The following is a 17,500-nucleotide window of genomic DNA, read 5'->3' on the forward strand; positions in this document are numbered from 1 at the left end:
GGACATCTCCAAAGCCTCTCTACAGAGAGTGGGTGAGAGAGAGAGAGAAAGAGAGATAGAGAGAGGAGGAGGGGGGCATAGGGTGAGATAAATAAAGGGGGAGAAAGAGAGGTGGAGAGAGAGAGAGAGAAGAGGAGGGGACATAGGGTGAGAGAAATAAAGAGGGAGAAGAGAGAGGGACAGTGAAAGGAGAGTGATATAAAGAGAGGGAGAAGCATACTTTTAAAAGACAGGAGATAAAAAAGACAGAGAAATAAAAAAGACAGAGACAATTTCAAAAATTACAAATATAAATCACTGCAAATTGAGAATGACAAAGTAATTATTGTAATGCAAGTGTCATCTATCTAAGCCAATGAAATGGTGATCTTAAGAAATGCCACTTTGTTTAAAACGCATCATTAAAATGTCCACCTCTTACTTCTGCCTTTATCTAACTTCTCTGAATGGTAAAGTATCCAACCTCATCGCGTAGCCAGTTGTAACTCAGTTCTATACGTAACTCATCAATATAAGGATGTTACATGTCTTCTTTATAAGCAAGCGTACATTATGTTAAGATCCAAGTCCGTAGGTGTCCCTGTGCCAAAGCCTTTAGTGATACAGCAGGTGAGGCAGATTAAGCATAAACCAAAAGTAAAAAAATCAAAAGCACTGCATACACTGATCACTATTTTTAAATATTTAATTTGGAGTGAACAACACGTTTAGGCGCTACATCAGGTTTGCTCTAATAATGATAATAATAATACATTTTATTTAAAGGCGCCTTTCTTGGCACTCGAGGTCACCATACATACAGTACCTACATAAAACATTTAAAAAGCTCTGCATGTTAAGTCTGTTTAACTTTAAAGTATATCTGTCCTTGAGGTCAACAATAGTCTTTGAGCTGCTGCATGACAAGTGAAATGTGACTATCTGAGTGGGGCAATGTGTTGCTCTCATGTGCTGCTCCAGGCAATCCAGCTTGAAGTGCAGACAGCAGACATTTGTGTTTTGAAATGTCGATTCAGCAGTCAGGAGGAACGGAACTCGCACACCACTATAGCCGATGCAAAAAGTCGGTTTTTATTGCATTAAAAAAAAGTGCTACTCAAAAAGTGCGTGCAAAACGTTTTCGGTCCTATTCAGACCATCCTCAGTGCAACGATGTTTTGAAATGTCAACACTAAACCTGCCTCAATAGTTTGGCCTAAGCATAGGATTATTTTTTTGAAGTTTTTATTTAATTTTATTTTTATTTGTATATTTGCATTTCTTATCTGCTTATCGTTTTCAATGTTGTTTGTGTGTGTGGAGAAAACTGTAAGTGCTCCTAGAGGATTAGAAGTAAAATAGCCTACCAATTGAATCGATAGATTTAAGATCAGGATTTTACAAGGTACAAAATAGATGTGCTGTGCATATGGGATGCAATTTGTTATGATCTCGGACATAAATCATTGATTATGAAAAAAGGAATGGCACATCCACATCATCCATATTCTCTCTAGGTTACATCAGAATTCATGGTGTAACTCTGACACCCTCTACTGACCAAATTTATGAAGTACATGTCCTTCAAGTTTCTCACCCTGTTGAGCGCTACCGATTACAATGGAATGTTGTATATTTTTTTGCCTATGAATTCAGAAGCATTGCTCACTCTGACATTCTAATTGCAATCAAGGCATTCGATGAAAGCCTATCTTTCACTCTGCTTGTTTCTAGCATAAACTATCAGGGAGATATGGCTCAGGATTTATGAGATGATTTGGTGATTCCGGGGAGTTAAAGCATTTTTTAAGTATTTTTTTTTCTCCAGCAGCTTGTTGAGTAAGTTGTCTACCCACTAGTTTGTGATCCTCAGACATCATAGATTTCAGTTTTATATTAAAACCTTTTATAGCAGCTCATGTCTGATTTCCTAAAAGAGTTTTGCCCGCCGGGCAATCTTTTAAGATTGAACATTAGTCTGGGGAGTCTGCACTGCATTTTCTGCTGCACAAGAGGCATAATCAATGGGCATAGTTCAAATGACTTTGTAACACATCTACTGTATCTATCTATCTATCTATCTATCTGTCTATCTATCTATCTATCTTTTTTTTTGAAGATACAGGTTGATGGTCTACCTGCTGGGCACTGCCTGACGCACCTCCAACGGTGCCTTTTCAGTAAGTAAGCTCCCTGGGCATGCGTGGGTCATCAGCTGGGGACCCCCAGTCATGGATGTTTCGCTCCTTTAACCCCAGTACATCTCCTGGTGGTGGAGCGATGGCAGGGATCTCTCCCTACCTCCCCCTGCTGATGCCCTAGGTGTTCAACCCCCACCCCTTACGTTTCCTCTTTAGCCACAGCCAGAAGCTACCCCTCTCTGCCTCCTCTGCTAGCTCCTTGATGGCTTTCCAACGCCCTGCTCCTGTGCAGCCGAAGTCACGAAGCAGGCGAACCATTGAGGACCGGACAAATCCCACCCCACTTCGACAGGGCACGTGATGGCTTTCCAGCCAGCCTCTCTGCACTCTGCCGCTAGGTCTGCATACTTGGCGCGTTTACGCTCGTTGGCAGCCTCCATACCCTGCTCCCACAGGACAGTGAGCTCCACCAGCAGGATGGTCTTGTGTGGCACTGACCACATGATCAGGTCTGGCCGGAGCGACGTCTCAACAATCTCCCTGGGAAATTGGAGCTGTCACCCCAGGTCGACCCTCATGGTCCACTCACTGCTGGGTGAGAGGAGTCTTGCTGTTGCCCTCTGGTGGGCAGGGTTGGGGTTCTCCCCGGCCCTTGCAAAAATGATGGGAAGACTCACTAGATGAGTGGAAGGTCTGCTGTTAGCCTCCTGTCTGCGAGACTCTGCCACCTCTGCCAGCTTCCTCAGCACCAGGTCGTGTCGCCACCTGTAACGGCCTTGGGACAATGCGGTCTTGCAGCCTGATAGGATATGCTGGAGGCTTGTGTTGATGATATTGTAAAGCGGGCAAATCTCTTCTGCACCAAACCATTGGTGGAGGTTTCGGGGACAAGGTAGAGTGTCATAGGTGGATCTGATCAGGAAGCTGAGCTTGGCTTGGGGGATCTTCCACAGATCAGACCATGACATGGGCCTGTCTGTGACGCCTTCCCATGACATCCAGCCTCCTTGCCAGCTCTGAGACACTGCTTTGACATGGAGACGCTCCTGCTCTGTCCTTGCCACTTCTGCCACCACCATGGCTCTTCGCTGATCTTTTGAGGGTTTTGACCAGAAGAGGGGGGAGTCATTTCTCCCCAGTCCTGCTCGACCCTCCTGGACTCTTCCAACAATCTCACGATGTTTCAGCCTGCTGACTGCCGTGTAGACCGCCTCTTTGGCTTTCCACTTCCTCCCTGTTCGTACCTGGGAGCCAGCAGCTTCTCTCACCAGTTGGTCAGTGGATTCCCTCAGTTCCAGCACCATTCGCACCTTCTCCTGTCTGTATCCCTGGCTGATGGATCGCAGTGGCAGTTGCAGCATGTTCCTACCGAACAGACGTCTGAGAGGCATCTCGGCAGTCCCAGCCACCTCCTGATGAATGAGTTTGCTAGCCCGTCCATCTTGTCTGCCACAGAGGAGGGGACTTCGCTGATCTTTAGAGGCCACATCACCCTTGGGTATAGTATGAACTGGTAGCTCCATACTTTATACTTGCCAGGGAGCTGACTCTCGTTGATCCTGGCCAAGCCATCTGCAAGCTGCTTCCTCACCGTTTCCCCCATCAGCCTATCAGAGAGGTCTGCCGTGTACGTCCGACCCAGGCTACGGACGGGCTGACTAGCCAGCAGTGGGATCTCCTCTCAGTATCTCTCCAATGATGTTCAGCTTGGTTTCCACCTGGCCACGCAAAGAATGCTCTAGGATGATGCTGAGATCCTTATCCAGCTGCTGCCAGACAGCCATTTTGTTTGCTTTTGGCCATTTTACCAGCTGCCTCCGCCCAGGTTTCCTCCTCTGTCCTCTATGACCTCTGTCCTGGCTCTTGGGTGTCAGGATTTAGCGATGTTCTAAGGTCTGTCAGTGTTCTTGGGGCGTTCTCATCAATGCCACTTTCAGGGGACTCAGGATTCACTGGGGGGCCCTCCTAGGTCCGCCGCCTGCCCTCCCTCAGCAATGTTGGATCCCTCAGCTCTGTGGATAGTGACCTGGCTCTGGGTTCCTTTTGTCTGACCTGCAGTTGAAGTGCAAAGTTGCTGCTGGCCTCCCGCTTCACACCTTTTCCTTCCCTGATGAATCCTTAGCCCTCTGAATGTGGTCACCTTCTCCCATCCACATCTGCATCTTCTCATGATCCTACAATCATTACCTGTGTCCGTTCCGGTCATTACCAAGCAATCTGTCAGGTTTGGCCCTTCTTCCACCCCGCCTCTCGGAGGGCCTTCGGGTTGTTTTTCCTATCTATCTATCTACTCCAGACTAATCCTGCATTCCTGGCTATGGAAAAAATTATATTTTCCATTTGTGAACTGATATTAAGCATACAATCTCTCTCTGAAGACTACATATGCTGTTAAACTGTTTCCTCTGTCCACAGCTGTTTCAAAATAAAAGTCCTCACTGCAATGATACACTATTAAATCATTTAACCATTGAAACTACTCAACTATTTAATTGTTCAGCCATTCCAACTGTCAGTTATCATCAACTATGACTCCCACCAACTGTTTCCTCTGCCCACAACTGTTTCAAAATAAAAGTCCTCAGTACAATAACTTGCTATTAAATACGTCAACTATTTAACTGTTCAGCCATTTCAACTGTCCGTTGTCATCAACTATGACTCCTGCCAACTGTTTCCTCTCCCCACAGCTGTTTCAAAATAAAAGTCACAAAAGTCCTCAGTACAATAATTCATATTAAATCATATGAATTTAAACTATCCAACATTTCAACTGACATTTGTCATGAACAATGACTCCCACCAACTGTTTCCTCTGCCCACAACTGTTTCAAAATAAAAGTCCTCAGTACAATAACATATACGTTAACTATTTAAACTAATCAACTATTTAACTGTTCAGCCATTTCAACTGTCAGTTGTCATCAACTATGACTCCTGCCAACTGTTTCCTCTCCCCACAACTGTTTCAAAATAAGAGTCCTTGCTACAAAAATCACTATTAAATAATTGAACAATAAGCTGTTCAACTATTTTTCTGTTCAGCCATTGCAACTGACAGTTGTCATCAACTATGACTCCCGCCAACTGTTTTCTCTGCTAACAAGTTTTTCAAGATAAAAGTCCTCATTATAATTAATTTGCTATCAAATAATGTAACTATTTAAACTATCTAACTATTTAACCGTTCAGCCATCCCAACTGTCAACTGTCATCAACTATGACTCCTGCCAATTATTTCCTCTCCCCAAAACTAAAAATTAAAATTAGAAATAAAAGTCATTACTGCAAAAAATATCTATTAAATAATTTAACAATTTAAGCAATCCGACTGTTAATCTGTTCAGCCATTCCAACTGACAGTTGTCATCAACTATGACCCCTGCCAAACTGGTAATTCCCTGAAACTACTTTTCTAGTTAATATTATTCCGCTTACCAATTTCATTTTTTCTATTCAGCTTGAACCGTTTAACCTAGAATCTTCATTCAAACTTTGATACGTAGGTCTTCAATAGGAGAATACCGCTGTTTCAACTTTGTAACTTTTATACTTTTTAAACCATGAATTAAAAACTATTACAAATTTCCCCATAGACTTAACATTGGCCTTTATGACATCACAATCGGGTCGTTAAGCAATTAGAATCCTATGCCAGGTGTTCAGGCCACCTGCAGTATCTTCCTGTCTCAGGCTTTAAAGGAACACTTAACCGTTTTTTCATATTAAACTATGTTATTCCCTTAACTTAGACGAGTTGATACATACCTCTCACGTTTCAATGCGTGCACTCACTGGCTCTGGTGCGCGGTGCAACTTTGATAGCACTTAGCTAGCCCAGTTCATTCATTAGGATCCAAACAGAGATGAAGTTAGAAGCGACCAAACACCTCCATGTTTTCCCTATTAAAATACAGTTACACGAGTAGTCACACGACCAAGTGAGACAAAATAAAACATGGTGCATTTCAAAGCAGTAAGACAGTTAACAAAACTTAACACTTAAGAAGCAAAACACCTGTGCAGAGTAGTACAACAGTAAGCACAAATTCAGCTTCACATTTGTTGCACACAGTGAATGTCAAAACGCAAAACACATTTTCACACCTTAGACACAGATAAAGATTGTTAGGTTACTTCCTTCTCATTACAAAGCCCTGGCTTGCCAATGACCACACTAATGAACAAATTGGATAATAATCACATCCACCAGGTGTGTAAGCACACATGTGCAAAATTGAAAACACAGCACTCAGGTGTGCTATAGCCTACAGTCTTGCCTTGCCAACGAAGACATAGCCTGTGATGTGGATGAACTCTTATGGCTTGATCCAGATGATTTGAGTATTGTTGTTACTTGTTTGTATTGTTGCTTTAGTTTTTCTTCAGTGACTGTAAGTGTACAGTATGTACTTTTTATTTGAGTACAGATTTTCATTTTTCTACACTTTACAGTAGTAAGAACTATAATTTTGCCATTTTCTGTTGATTGACTTGTCACTGTAACCAAACATATGGTACAGTAAAAGAAATATTGTCTGCAGCATCAGTTTTGTGCATTACTTGATGAGTTTATATTTTCTCTATATCTCAAAAGTAATCATGAAGAAACATATTTTGGTAATCTAAATAATCCTAATGCTCTCAAACAATATGTCTGAATATGTCTGAATAAGACTCTTTATGCTTTTGGATAGTCCTTCAACCAATCAGACCAACGATCTGGGTTCACATTTTGGATAAGCTAGTTTGTGATTGGACTCAGAAAATGTGGACAGGAAGCAGGAGAGCAAGATGTGCAGGTTTCCAGCCTGAGTTACAGGGCGAAATCCAAATCGCTGGCAGATCAGGCAGGGTTTACCTAGCATAGCATTCCTGCATAAATCACTTTGTTTTTAGTAAAGGCAAACACTCCACTGAAGCTTTCAAATGAAATGTGTGCAGCGTCCTAAAAGGGGGGAAGGAATGATAAGAACAATAGTCTTGGATCACTTAGTTTTTCATCAGTTCTCCTTGACAGACACTCTAGAACATAAGCATGATTCACGCTGAATCAGAACCGGATTCGCGCAAGATCTCGATCCTGGTCAGATCGAAACAAGTTCAGCGCCAGAACTTGTTCAGGGTCTGCTGGGACTTCCACCTGTAGTGTGCCTGAGTGTCCAGCAGAGGGAGCCCTTTACTTTGATTTCACAGTGAACTTTTCTGACTGGGATAGGAGCTTTTTCATAGCTTCATAAACCTGTTGATCTTATGCAGTCGTTTAAAGGTGTTTGAAGGTATGTGTGTGTGTGTGTGTGTGTGTGTGTGTGTGTGTGTGTGTGTGTGTGTGTGTGTGTGTGTGTGTGTGTGTGTGTGTGTGTGTGTGTGTGTGTGCGAGATAGAGTGATAGAGATAAGCACCTCATTGGTTTACTAATGTATTGTTTGTGGCAATAGAAAACAGGGGAGAGTGGGAGAGTGTGTGTGTGAGTGTGTGTGTGTGTGTGTGTGTGAGTGAGAGAGAGAGAGAGAGAGAGAGAGGAGAGAGAAGAGAAAGAGGAGAGAGAGAGATACCTGGTCATGTTTAGTCTCTGCATAATACAGCAAACTGTAGATACCTCAGGTATTCCTGAAAGTGTGTGTGTGTGTGTGTGTGTATGTGTGTTCACAAAATATTGTCATGGTCGAGTTGAGCTGAATGCTGCAGTCATTGGTGGCATTATCGCTGTGTTACACAACGTAAGGGCCATTACATCTCCAAGTGGGGCAGACACAGCAGCCCTTAATCACCCCAACACTAATGTGACACACACACACACACACACACACTCAGTCTCATACTGTAGCTGCTCCCAAACTTATTCTTCTGGTCAGATTAAAACGTAACGCTTCAACTGATGTTCGTCGATTCTTTATTGCATTTCTTCGCATGTTCAAACATGTTCAATCACCATAAACATCTTCTACTGCTGTCAAACACCATCGAACACCATCGAACACCATCGAACACCGTGAAAAACTGAAATAAAGTAAATAATACATTCTTACATGAGCATATTGCGTATAAGAGTCCATGAGTGTTCATTCATCTTGCTCACGTATTAAACTAGTATTGACTTCATGAAACATTATCTACCATTACATTACAACACAAACATGAATTACATATCATTACAATTCAACATACCGTGTGAGCCTTCCGACCAGAAATTTAGGAGTTGCTGTTAACATTATTTAATCATTTAACTATTCGCTGCTCTCGCACACCTAGCTCTGAATGCAGCGCAGCACCAAAAGACTGTGTGACCATCTTGCAACGCTATAAGTTAGGCTGATCACATGACTTAAATGAAATGCAGCTCAACAGTTTGGCCAGTAGGTGTCAGTATTATTGTAAACTTTTTAAACATGAAATTAATAATATTTACATTACATAATAATAACAACAACATAACAAATCCATACTTTTAAGGCTTAAAGAAAGAAAATACATGCATGGTTTCAGCGACAGCTACACTGCCACCAAAATTACCAAGATTTCTGTCAACCATATCCTGAATAAACTGAATAAATCATGTAATTTTCAAATACATTTAGCAACTAATTTTTTTTTATACTTGTTTTGAACAGCTTAATCTGAAAGTTTAATATTTCCTGTTTAATATTTTAGGATACTAGTCTATGAATTCTGCTCAACTAGCACCACTAATTTTTGAACTGGACGCTCAAGCAAAGAAAGTTGCGTTAAGCGCTCACCTTTCTTTCCTAAATTACTCTGTCCTATTTGAATTTTGACCTTTCGCACAAGACCATCATCATCTGCCCTTGTCTCAACAACTCGGGCTAGCTTCCACTCATTTCTGGGAATATTGTCATCCTTGACAATAACGACATCCCCAACTTGGACATTTCTTCTGGGCACATGCCACTGTTGTCTGAGGCTTATGCTGGCCAGGTATTCCTTGCGCCACCTACTCCAGAATTGTTCCGAGAGGTATTGCACTCTACGCCACCTCTTCCTGGCATACAAATCTTCTTGGACAAATTTACCTGGAGGCGGGAGGGGCACAATGGACTTCATTGTTAGCAAATGGTTAGGTGTCAAAGGTTCAACACTTTTAGGATCATTGATTGTGTTTGTTGTGAGCGGACGACTGTTAACAATTGACATGGCTTCATAAAAGAATGTCCTCAAAGAGGTGTCATCCAGTCTTCCTTTAGCCTGGGCCAGAACAGAACTCATCACGCTCCTAACCGTCCGTATTTGGCGTTCCCAAATGCCTCCCATGTGGCTTGCTTCAGGAACATTCATCAGGAAGTCACATTGCTTTCTTGCAAGGTAAGTTGAAATCCTTTCTTTGTCAAGTTCCATTAGACCTCTCTCCAACTCATTTTTTCCTCCAAGGAAATTTGTACCTTGGTCAGATCGGATTTGTCTTACTGCTCCTCTAATTGCTATGAAGCATCTCAAAGCATTCAGAAATGCATCTGTTGTGAGATCTTCCAACATTTCTAAGTGGATGGCCCTGCAGCTTAGACATGTGAACAACAGACCATACCGCTTGAATTCCTTTCGACCTTGTTTTGTGTAGAACGGCCCAAAACAGTCAATTCCTGTGTACAAGAATGGAGGAGATGGATCTACTCTGTCAACTGGTAAGTCCGCCATTCGTTGTTCTTCAGTCCGTCCACGCACCTTTCTGCAAGTGACACAACTCTTGATGTGCTTTGCCACTACCTTGCTGGCACCTATTATCCAATAACCGCTGGCTCTGAGCTCATTCAAGGTTTGCCCTCGGCCTTGGTGCTGAGTCTTTCTGTGACAGTGGTCAAGTATAAGCTGTGTGACAATGCCTTCCTTAGGAAGGATCACTGGATGTTTCAACTCAACTGATGTGGAGGACATTCTCAACCTGCCACCAACCCTGAGCAATCCATTCTGAAAGATAGGGTCCAGTTGAAACATCTTGTGAGTTTTTGGTAGCTTTGTGGATTTCCGACTGAACAATTTCAGCTCATTTTCAAAGGCTTCTCTTTGTGCTGCTCTGATGAGCACAAGAGCGGCTTCTCTTCGTTCCTCTACACTAATGGGTCCAGACCTGTCCTTATGTGCCAGTCTCTGAATCCGAACAATAACGTTGAGGGTTGTATTCCAATCTGACAGTCTTGACAGTCTTCGGAGGAAGCTCTCGCTTTCAACAGCATCTGTTTTCATAACTTTGACCTCTGGGTCACCTATAAGAAGCTCTGGGGATCTTTGGTTCAAAACTATTTCTTGTTCCCATAAGAACTTCGGTCCTCTGAGCCAATTTGAATCTATTAGGTCTGCCACCTTGAGACCTCTAGATGCATGGTCTGCTGGATTCTGACTTGTTTCGATGTAGAACCACTGACTAGGATCAGTAGTGTCTCTTATTTTCTGGACGCGATTTGCTACAAACACGTGAAAGCGTCGGGCGTCATTCTTGATGTACCCAAGCACCACCTGTGAATCAGTCCAGAAAAACTCTTGATCTATTTTCAGCTCCAGCTCTTCTCTAAGGACGCTACTCACAGCAGCAGAGACTGTAGCTAGCTGCTTGTTGTTTGGAAGCTGAGGACGCTCTCTGAATGGTAGAGGCATCTCCAGATGTCCTTCTTCATTATGTAGAATTTTCCCATTCAAGAGATGTAGAAATTGAATATCATCTTGGGATATTGTCTTTTCTCTTGGATTTGTGTCAAGAAAATCTCTCTCTAATGCTTTGATCACAGAGGCAGGTGTGATAGGTGGAAGCTCTTTCACAGAGATGCGATAGCAGAACCCTTTGTCATCCCTCGTGTCAGTGCAAGGCATTTTGGCTCCAACTATACTCCAGCCTAAATCTGTCATGACTGCATACGGTTCATGCTCTTCCCCTGATATCACTGCCTTTGGTTTCAGAGCCCTTGCACAGTCATAGCCAATCAGAAGTCCTACAGGACAGTTCAACAGATCTGGCATCTCTTCGGCTATGCTGTGAAGGTGAGTCCACCCTGCTGCTGTTTCACGAGTGGGAATGCTATTCTTCTCTAGTGGGATGTATTCTTGAGTGTATGCTGGTGGTAGTTCAATGTACTCTTGCAGCTTGTACCCTCTCACTTTCAGTCCAATAACTCTGTGACAATTCACTATTGAACTCCTGTCAGTCATTGTTGACAACTTCAGCTTGACAGGTTCCGTGTGTGCTTGAAGTTTTCCACAGACGTCTTGGTCAATGAAGGTACTGCTACTCTGTGTGTCCAGTAATGCATACACTAAGGTCTCTTGACTATTATTTGCTGCGCTAGAGAGCCACACTGGAACAATCATTGAAGTGCGATCACCATTGTCCATTCTCGTGGTGCATAAGGCAATTGAAGAATTGTCCTTTTGTGGTAATGTTTCTAGCTTTTCTCCTACAGGGCGGTCTTCATGAAGTGGAGATGGATGACTCCGCCTGCAGATATTGCAAGTAGCCCTCTTTCTGCAATTCTTTGCAACATGTCCAACTCTGAGGCACCCGAAGCACATATTATTGCTAATGACAAACTTCTTCTTTTCCTCTAGGGGCATTGCTGCAAACTTTTCACATTTATAAATAAAGTGATTTTGCTGACAGCACACACAATCTTTTTGTCTTTTGGTTTGAGTGGCAGGAGAGTTGGCTATAGAACTTTCTGATGCACTTGAGTCTTTTGGCTTTTGAGACACCTTTGCTGACGTTGCTAGAGTACTTGCCTTGAGACGCTTATGTTCCTTTCCAGTTTTCTCATCTGCTTGTTTTAATGCAAAAAGGGAAGAAACTGGATTGCATGCAACGCGTGCCTCTTCAGCTACGAAGTCTGAGAACTCCTTAAAGCCAGGATATGGCTTCCCTTCATCTAGTATTTTAGTGACGTACCGATTCCAGCGGGTTGTTGCCCAGTCAGGAAGTTTCTGTAGCAACTTTTGATTTTCTTCACAATCATCTAAAACCTTTAGACCATGAACGTGAGGCATTGCATTCTTGCAAGAGATGAGGAAATCACTAAACTCTCTTAATTTCAGTGATTCTTTTGGTCCAATCTTTGGCCAGCTACTCAGCTTTCCTCGAAATGCTCTCTGAACTATGAAAGGGTGACCATAACGCTTGTTAAGAGCATCCCAGGCTTGTGTGTAGGCTTCCTCATCACTTCTATAAAATGTTCCTTCTAACACAGAAAGTGCTTCTCCACTGATGTATTTTTTCAAGTAAAATAATCTATGTGCCGTGTTTGTGCAACTTGTTTCAATTAAGGCCTTGAAGCAGGTACGCCATTCAGTGAACTTAAGTGGATCTCCTGTAAACATGAACGGCTCTGGTGCTGGAAGTCTAGTCATTGCCAGGGATTCTTTTAATGCTAAAACCAACGAGGCTTCATTTGATTTTAGTTCTATTTTGCTTTCAGAACAAAAGGGGATTGGAAAGTCTTTGGGATTCTGGGCACATGGAGTGCTGCTATGCTGCACTGGAGGCTTACTTGGAGACAAAGTTAATATTTCTCTAACTTCTCCTATTTCAGCATTCATTTTTGATTCCTCTTCAGCATACACATTGTATTCAGCTTCCATAGCTTCAAGATCCCTTTGATCTTCCATCAGTTTTAACCTCTCTTGCTGGGCAAGCACCTCCTTTCTTTGTGCAGATATTTCCTTTTCTCTGTTAAGTTCAGCACGTTTAGATGCCAAGCGTGCCGCCGCTTCTGCCTTCTTTACTGACATCTGACTATCTTGCAGACTACCAACTCCAGCTCTTGACACAGTTGATCCATAAATTGACTTCGCATCTTCTCTCTGGAGTAATTTTGAAAGAGTCTCTTTTACAGCTTTTGCATCAAACTCTTTATCAACTTCTGCATAACGCACCTTCAGAAGTGTAGTTATTTCTGAAGCTACTGATGTGCAGCAATCCATTTTCCTTCTTATCTCTTGGGCTGGTGTGGTCAGTGCACGTAAGCTTTCATATTCCTGCTTTAGCTCTGACTCAAACTTTTCCAGAGTTTTTATCATTTCACCTAAGTCTGATTTAGAGCGTTCTTCCTTTAGTTTAGTTCTAATATACTGAACCTCAGCTTTGAAGTTTACATATGTTAACATAAACTTTCTTTCCTTTTTTATGCTCTCCTGATTTATGAACTCAAGCATCTTTTCTGTTGGGTGTTTTTCTCTTTCTGAACGCCTCACTACTTGCTCAGCGTCAGAGGATGGCTCCGGGAGCCCTATCCTATGTATTTTGAGATCATTATTAATTTCAGCTAATCGTTGTTCAATTATTTCTTTCTCCGAGATTTCAAGCTCAGTTTCTAATTTCTTCTCTAATTCTGTTTTCTCGTTTTCTAGAGCCTGAAGTACTCCTTCTAGTACACGAACATCTGGTGTGCCTTTATCCATTTTAGGTAACTATTTGAAACACTATTGAAATAGCCTATTAAATGATGAAAGGTAAACTAGAATTACCATGAAAATACACACTTTCAAATTCTCAAACAAATATAGGCCTACACACTGCTACCCAATTTACAAAACTATTCAAATGCAGTTTTCATTTGTAACTTTGTTTCAAATAATAAATTGCAATTGCAAGAGATAACAATTTAAACCCAACTGAGAAATGCAAATGTACAGTCTGACCTGCATCCAAATGTAATGAATGTTCACAAACTCAATTGTCCAAGGATGTCGCGTTGTTGCTTCCCTGTGGCCGTCTTTGACAACTGCAGCACCGCCGTCTTCTAGGTTTCGATTTCGTGCTGAGCTGAACTCGTGGTGTCACACTGGATGAATGCCCGGATAGGTAGGCAGATCTTAACGATGAGTGCGGGATGGAGACTTCACGAGGGGCAGGCCCGGACAGTTTTCTCTCTGGGATGCTAGCGATCGTTGTTCATTCAATGGCTATGTTGTCCATATCCATGGATGGCGATGTTTTCCCCCACACCAAGCAATGTCTTTTTTCACTGCAGTTCACGAAACAGTCGGATGTTCACTGCTACGTTGTTCACAGCTATTCATCTTCACTGCCTTAACAAAGGCAATAGGCGACGTTTATTCACTTCACTGCCTTAACAAAGGCAGTAGGCAACGTTTTTCACTGTAGCTGCTCCCAAACTTATTCTTCTGGTCAGATTAAAACGTAACGCTTCAACTGATGTTCGTCGATTCTTTATTGCATTTCTTCGCATGTTCAAACATGTTCAATCACCATAAACATCTTCTACTGCTGTCAAACACCATCGAACACCATCGAACACCATCGAACACCGTGAAAAACTGAAATAAAGTAAATAATACATTCTTACATGAGCATATTGCGTATAAGAGTCCATGAGTGTTCATTCATCTTGCTCACGTATTAAACTAGTATTGACTTCATGAAACATTATCTACCATTACATTACAACACAAACATGAATTACATATCATTACAATTCAACATACCGTGTGAGCCTTCCGACCAGAAATTTAGGAGTTGCTGTTAACATTATTTAATCATTTAACTATTCGCTGCTCTCGCACACCTAGCTCTGAATGCAGCGCAGCACCAAAAGACTGTGTGACCATCTTGCAACGCTATAAGTTAGGCTGATCACATGACTTAAATGAAATGCAGCTCAACAGTTTGGCCAGTAGGTGTCAGTATTATTGTAAACTTTTTAAACATGAAATTAATAATATTTACATTACATAATAATAACAACAACATAACAAATCCATACTTTTAAGGCTTAAAGAAAGAAAATACATGCATGGTTTCAGCGACAGCTACACATACACACTCTGTCCTACAGCCCCCTATCTCTCTCTCTAACACACACACACATACTGGTCCTTAGGGCATACTGATTTGCAGGAAAGTTGACCCCTGGGTGAAGCATGGCGTCCTCTACTGTAACAGCACTCTGTGAATGTGTGTGTGTGTGTGTGTGTGTGTGTGTGTGTGTGTGTGTGTGTGTGTGTGTGTGTGTGTGTGTGTGTGTGTTCTGTTTAGGAGTAACCATGCAAGAGCATACTGTATCCTTGTCTCATATTAGGCTCTGTCTCTAATCAGGGCTTGCTTGCTGAGTTATTCCCATTTTAATATACCCTTTTAAGGCTGACTTGCAGCCTGGTAAATAGACCGTGATTATCCAAATCTGCTCCCCGATGGGTAATTGCGCACGAGGGTTTAGAAGATTACCTTTCCACCAGCAGCCCAAATAGGCCAGGCTGTTGTTTGCTTTTAGAGAAAAAAACAGGTATTCCTCAGAGTCAGTGTGTCTCTACAGATTTCTGCTGACTGACATTTAATGAAGGACATTGCGCTTGCTATCAAATCCGGATATTTTGTCTCATTCTGTTGCCTGCGCCAAGATAGCGCTTTGCGTTTTAAAAAAAAACTGAATGGAGATCAGCTTACGCTGTGTCAGTCGAAGAGCTCACAGCTGTGAGCATAACTGCAGGACGGGCCCTGGGTCAGCTCCGAGAGCCCCGTGCCAAAACAAGTTATCAGCACCAGCTGTGACCGTATGAGTTAGCCGTTCGGGGCTGTCGGGGAAGGGGAGAGAATCGGCGCATGGTGACCGGGGAGGTGATGCCTGGGTCTGTCCAATCCGCATCGCGCCTGGACAGTCTGTTGAAGAACGCATCGTGGAAGCCCCTCCCACCTCGAGCACCACGCTTTAAGAGCGAGCTATGAGCCCCAAATAGCAGGTGTTTGAATTTTTCGGCGACACTGTCAGTCTGTAACAGCGGTTTCTAAGTCCCTCAAAAAAGAACACGCACACCTCACACTCCACCAGAACCGCATATCGCAATGTCTGCCGGCGCAGAGACCACCACTGAGCTTCTGCCTTCCGCGGGACGGGTGTTCTTCCAGCCAGCGCCCGGCGTCGGGTGCGCTGTCTCCGGACCCATGGCTCGGGAAGACCCGGTCCAGAAGAAGCAGGGGAAAGTGACAGTGAAGTACGACAGGAAGGAGCTGCGGAAGAGACTGATACTGGAAGAATGGATCATCGAACAGCTGAGCGAGCTGTACGACTGCGAGGTGCGTGAAGAGCCGTAGCCACCGAAACGTAACCGTTACCTTACCTGTCTGCGCTGCCTAGCTTTTTGTTTTAGTGAACCTTACCGGTGTTAAAGAATTAGCTCATGCCTGTCCATGCGAAACAGAACAGCTTATTGTAGGTAAATAGTTAGTAATTGTGTATGTGTGACAGTGCGAGTATGGCTTATGCTTCATCAGTGGATTTCGTCTAGACTGGGTACCCGGTTAGATGGTTGCAGGTCTTCATAAAAGGTGACCCCAATAGAAACGCGGCTCGTTTTTCTACGAAATGCCTGGACACTTTAGACTACTGCACATGCATGCTTTTTAGCCGATGTAGATTTTTTTGACAACAATGCAGACGTTGCTCTTAGGGTAATCCATTGTCAATTGTTTCTCTCTCTCTCTCTCTCTCTCTCTCCCTCTCTCTCTCTCTCTCCCGTCTGTCTCCGCATCCTTCTGCATCGAGTCTGGTTGAAGCACGGGGAAACCCCCAAGCAAAATGATAACTGGGGTTGTAATAATTTTGACTATTTCGCTGGCTTTTGTTGTTCTTATCATTATTAGTCTTAATAGTCTACACACAGCATGAAAGGCCAATTTAACTCATTCCTGTACCATCTCAAGGTGCTCCGTGAATGTCAGGGGTTTGAACATTGTGCAGCATCGATTGCATCTCATTGCGTCTTCATAGGTGTATGGGTAATCACACCGTGAGCATATTCGTATAGGTACACCTTTGACTATGTTTGCCTATCCTGTGTATCGTCGGTTTCTACGCTCCCCCGAAATTTCTTCGGTGCACAGTCCCAGCTGGCAACATGAGGTTCGCTTAGAGCCTCCCAAGCATTTTGCGCCTTCACTGTGCGTGATAGGCAGCCAGGCGCGAATATTGGGGGATGGGGTAGATGAGAGGTCTACTGTAATGGAGGGGAGGGGGGGGGGGTATCGGCATAAGAGAAACAGGGGCAGTGGGTTATGGCGATGTGCCTGTCATCTGCATCCTCGTTTATTGGTTGGTTCCCCATCCTCTTCGTCTCCTCGATCCTAGTCTCCCCCGCGCCTCAGCCAATCCCGGAGCCGAGGGGTGACCTCCTTCAGAGACCCCCCCCCCCGCCCCCACCACCACCTCTCAAGCGCCCGACCGTCTGTGCTCTCACGCGCGTGAGCATCCACGGTAGGGGGAGGATAGAAGGGTGAGAGGAGAGAGGGATGCTGCTGCTGCTGCTGCTGCTGCTGATAGCGGCTGGGGCACGCGCTCTGTCAGGGCTGACACTTCAGATATGTTTTCACGGGAATGTCAAGGTCTAGCGCCAGACTATGCGGCAGAGAAAAAACGGGGCCAACCATCAGCTGT

At 43.5% G+C, this 17,500-nt stretch overlaps 1 protein-coding gene across 1 annotated transcript in view; it reads left to right on the forward strand.

Annotated features, from left to right (window-relative positions):
* The first annotated feature begins 15,895 nt into the window (after positions 1-15,895).
* The window catches only part of ppp1r14c (protein phosphatase 1, regulatory (inhibitor) subunit 14C), a 22,011-nt gene continuing 20,406 nt past the window's right edge, over positions 15,896-17,500 (forward strand). Inside the window, exon 1 of the mRNA XM_062551523.1 lies at positions 15,896-16,143. Coding sequence (XP_062407507.1) covers positions 15,913-16,143 — 231 coding nt within the window. The 5' untranslated portion in view covers positions 15,896-15,912. The remainder of the gene's footprint in view (positions 16,144-17,500) is intronic.

This window comes from Sardina pilchardus, chromosome 12 (genome assembly GCF_963854185.1).
Source record: "Sardina pilchardus chromosome 12, fSarPil1.1, whole genome shotgun sequence".
Lineage (NCBI taxonomy): Eukaryota > Metazoa > Chordata > Actinopteri > Clupeiformes > Clupeidae > Sardina > Sardina pilchardus.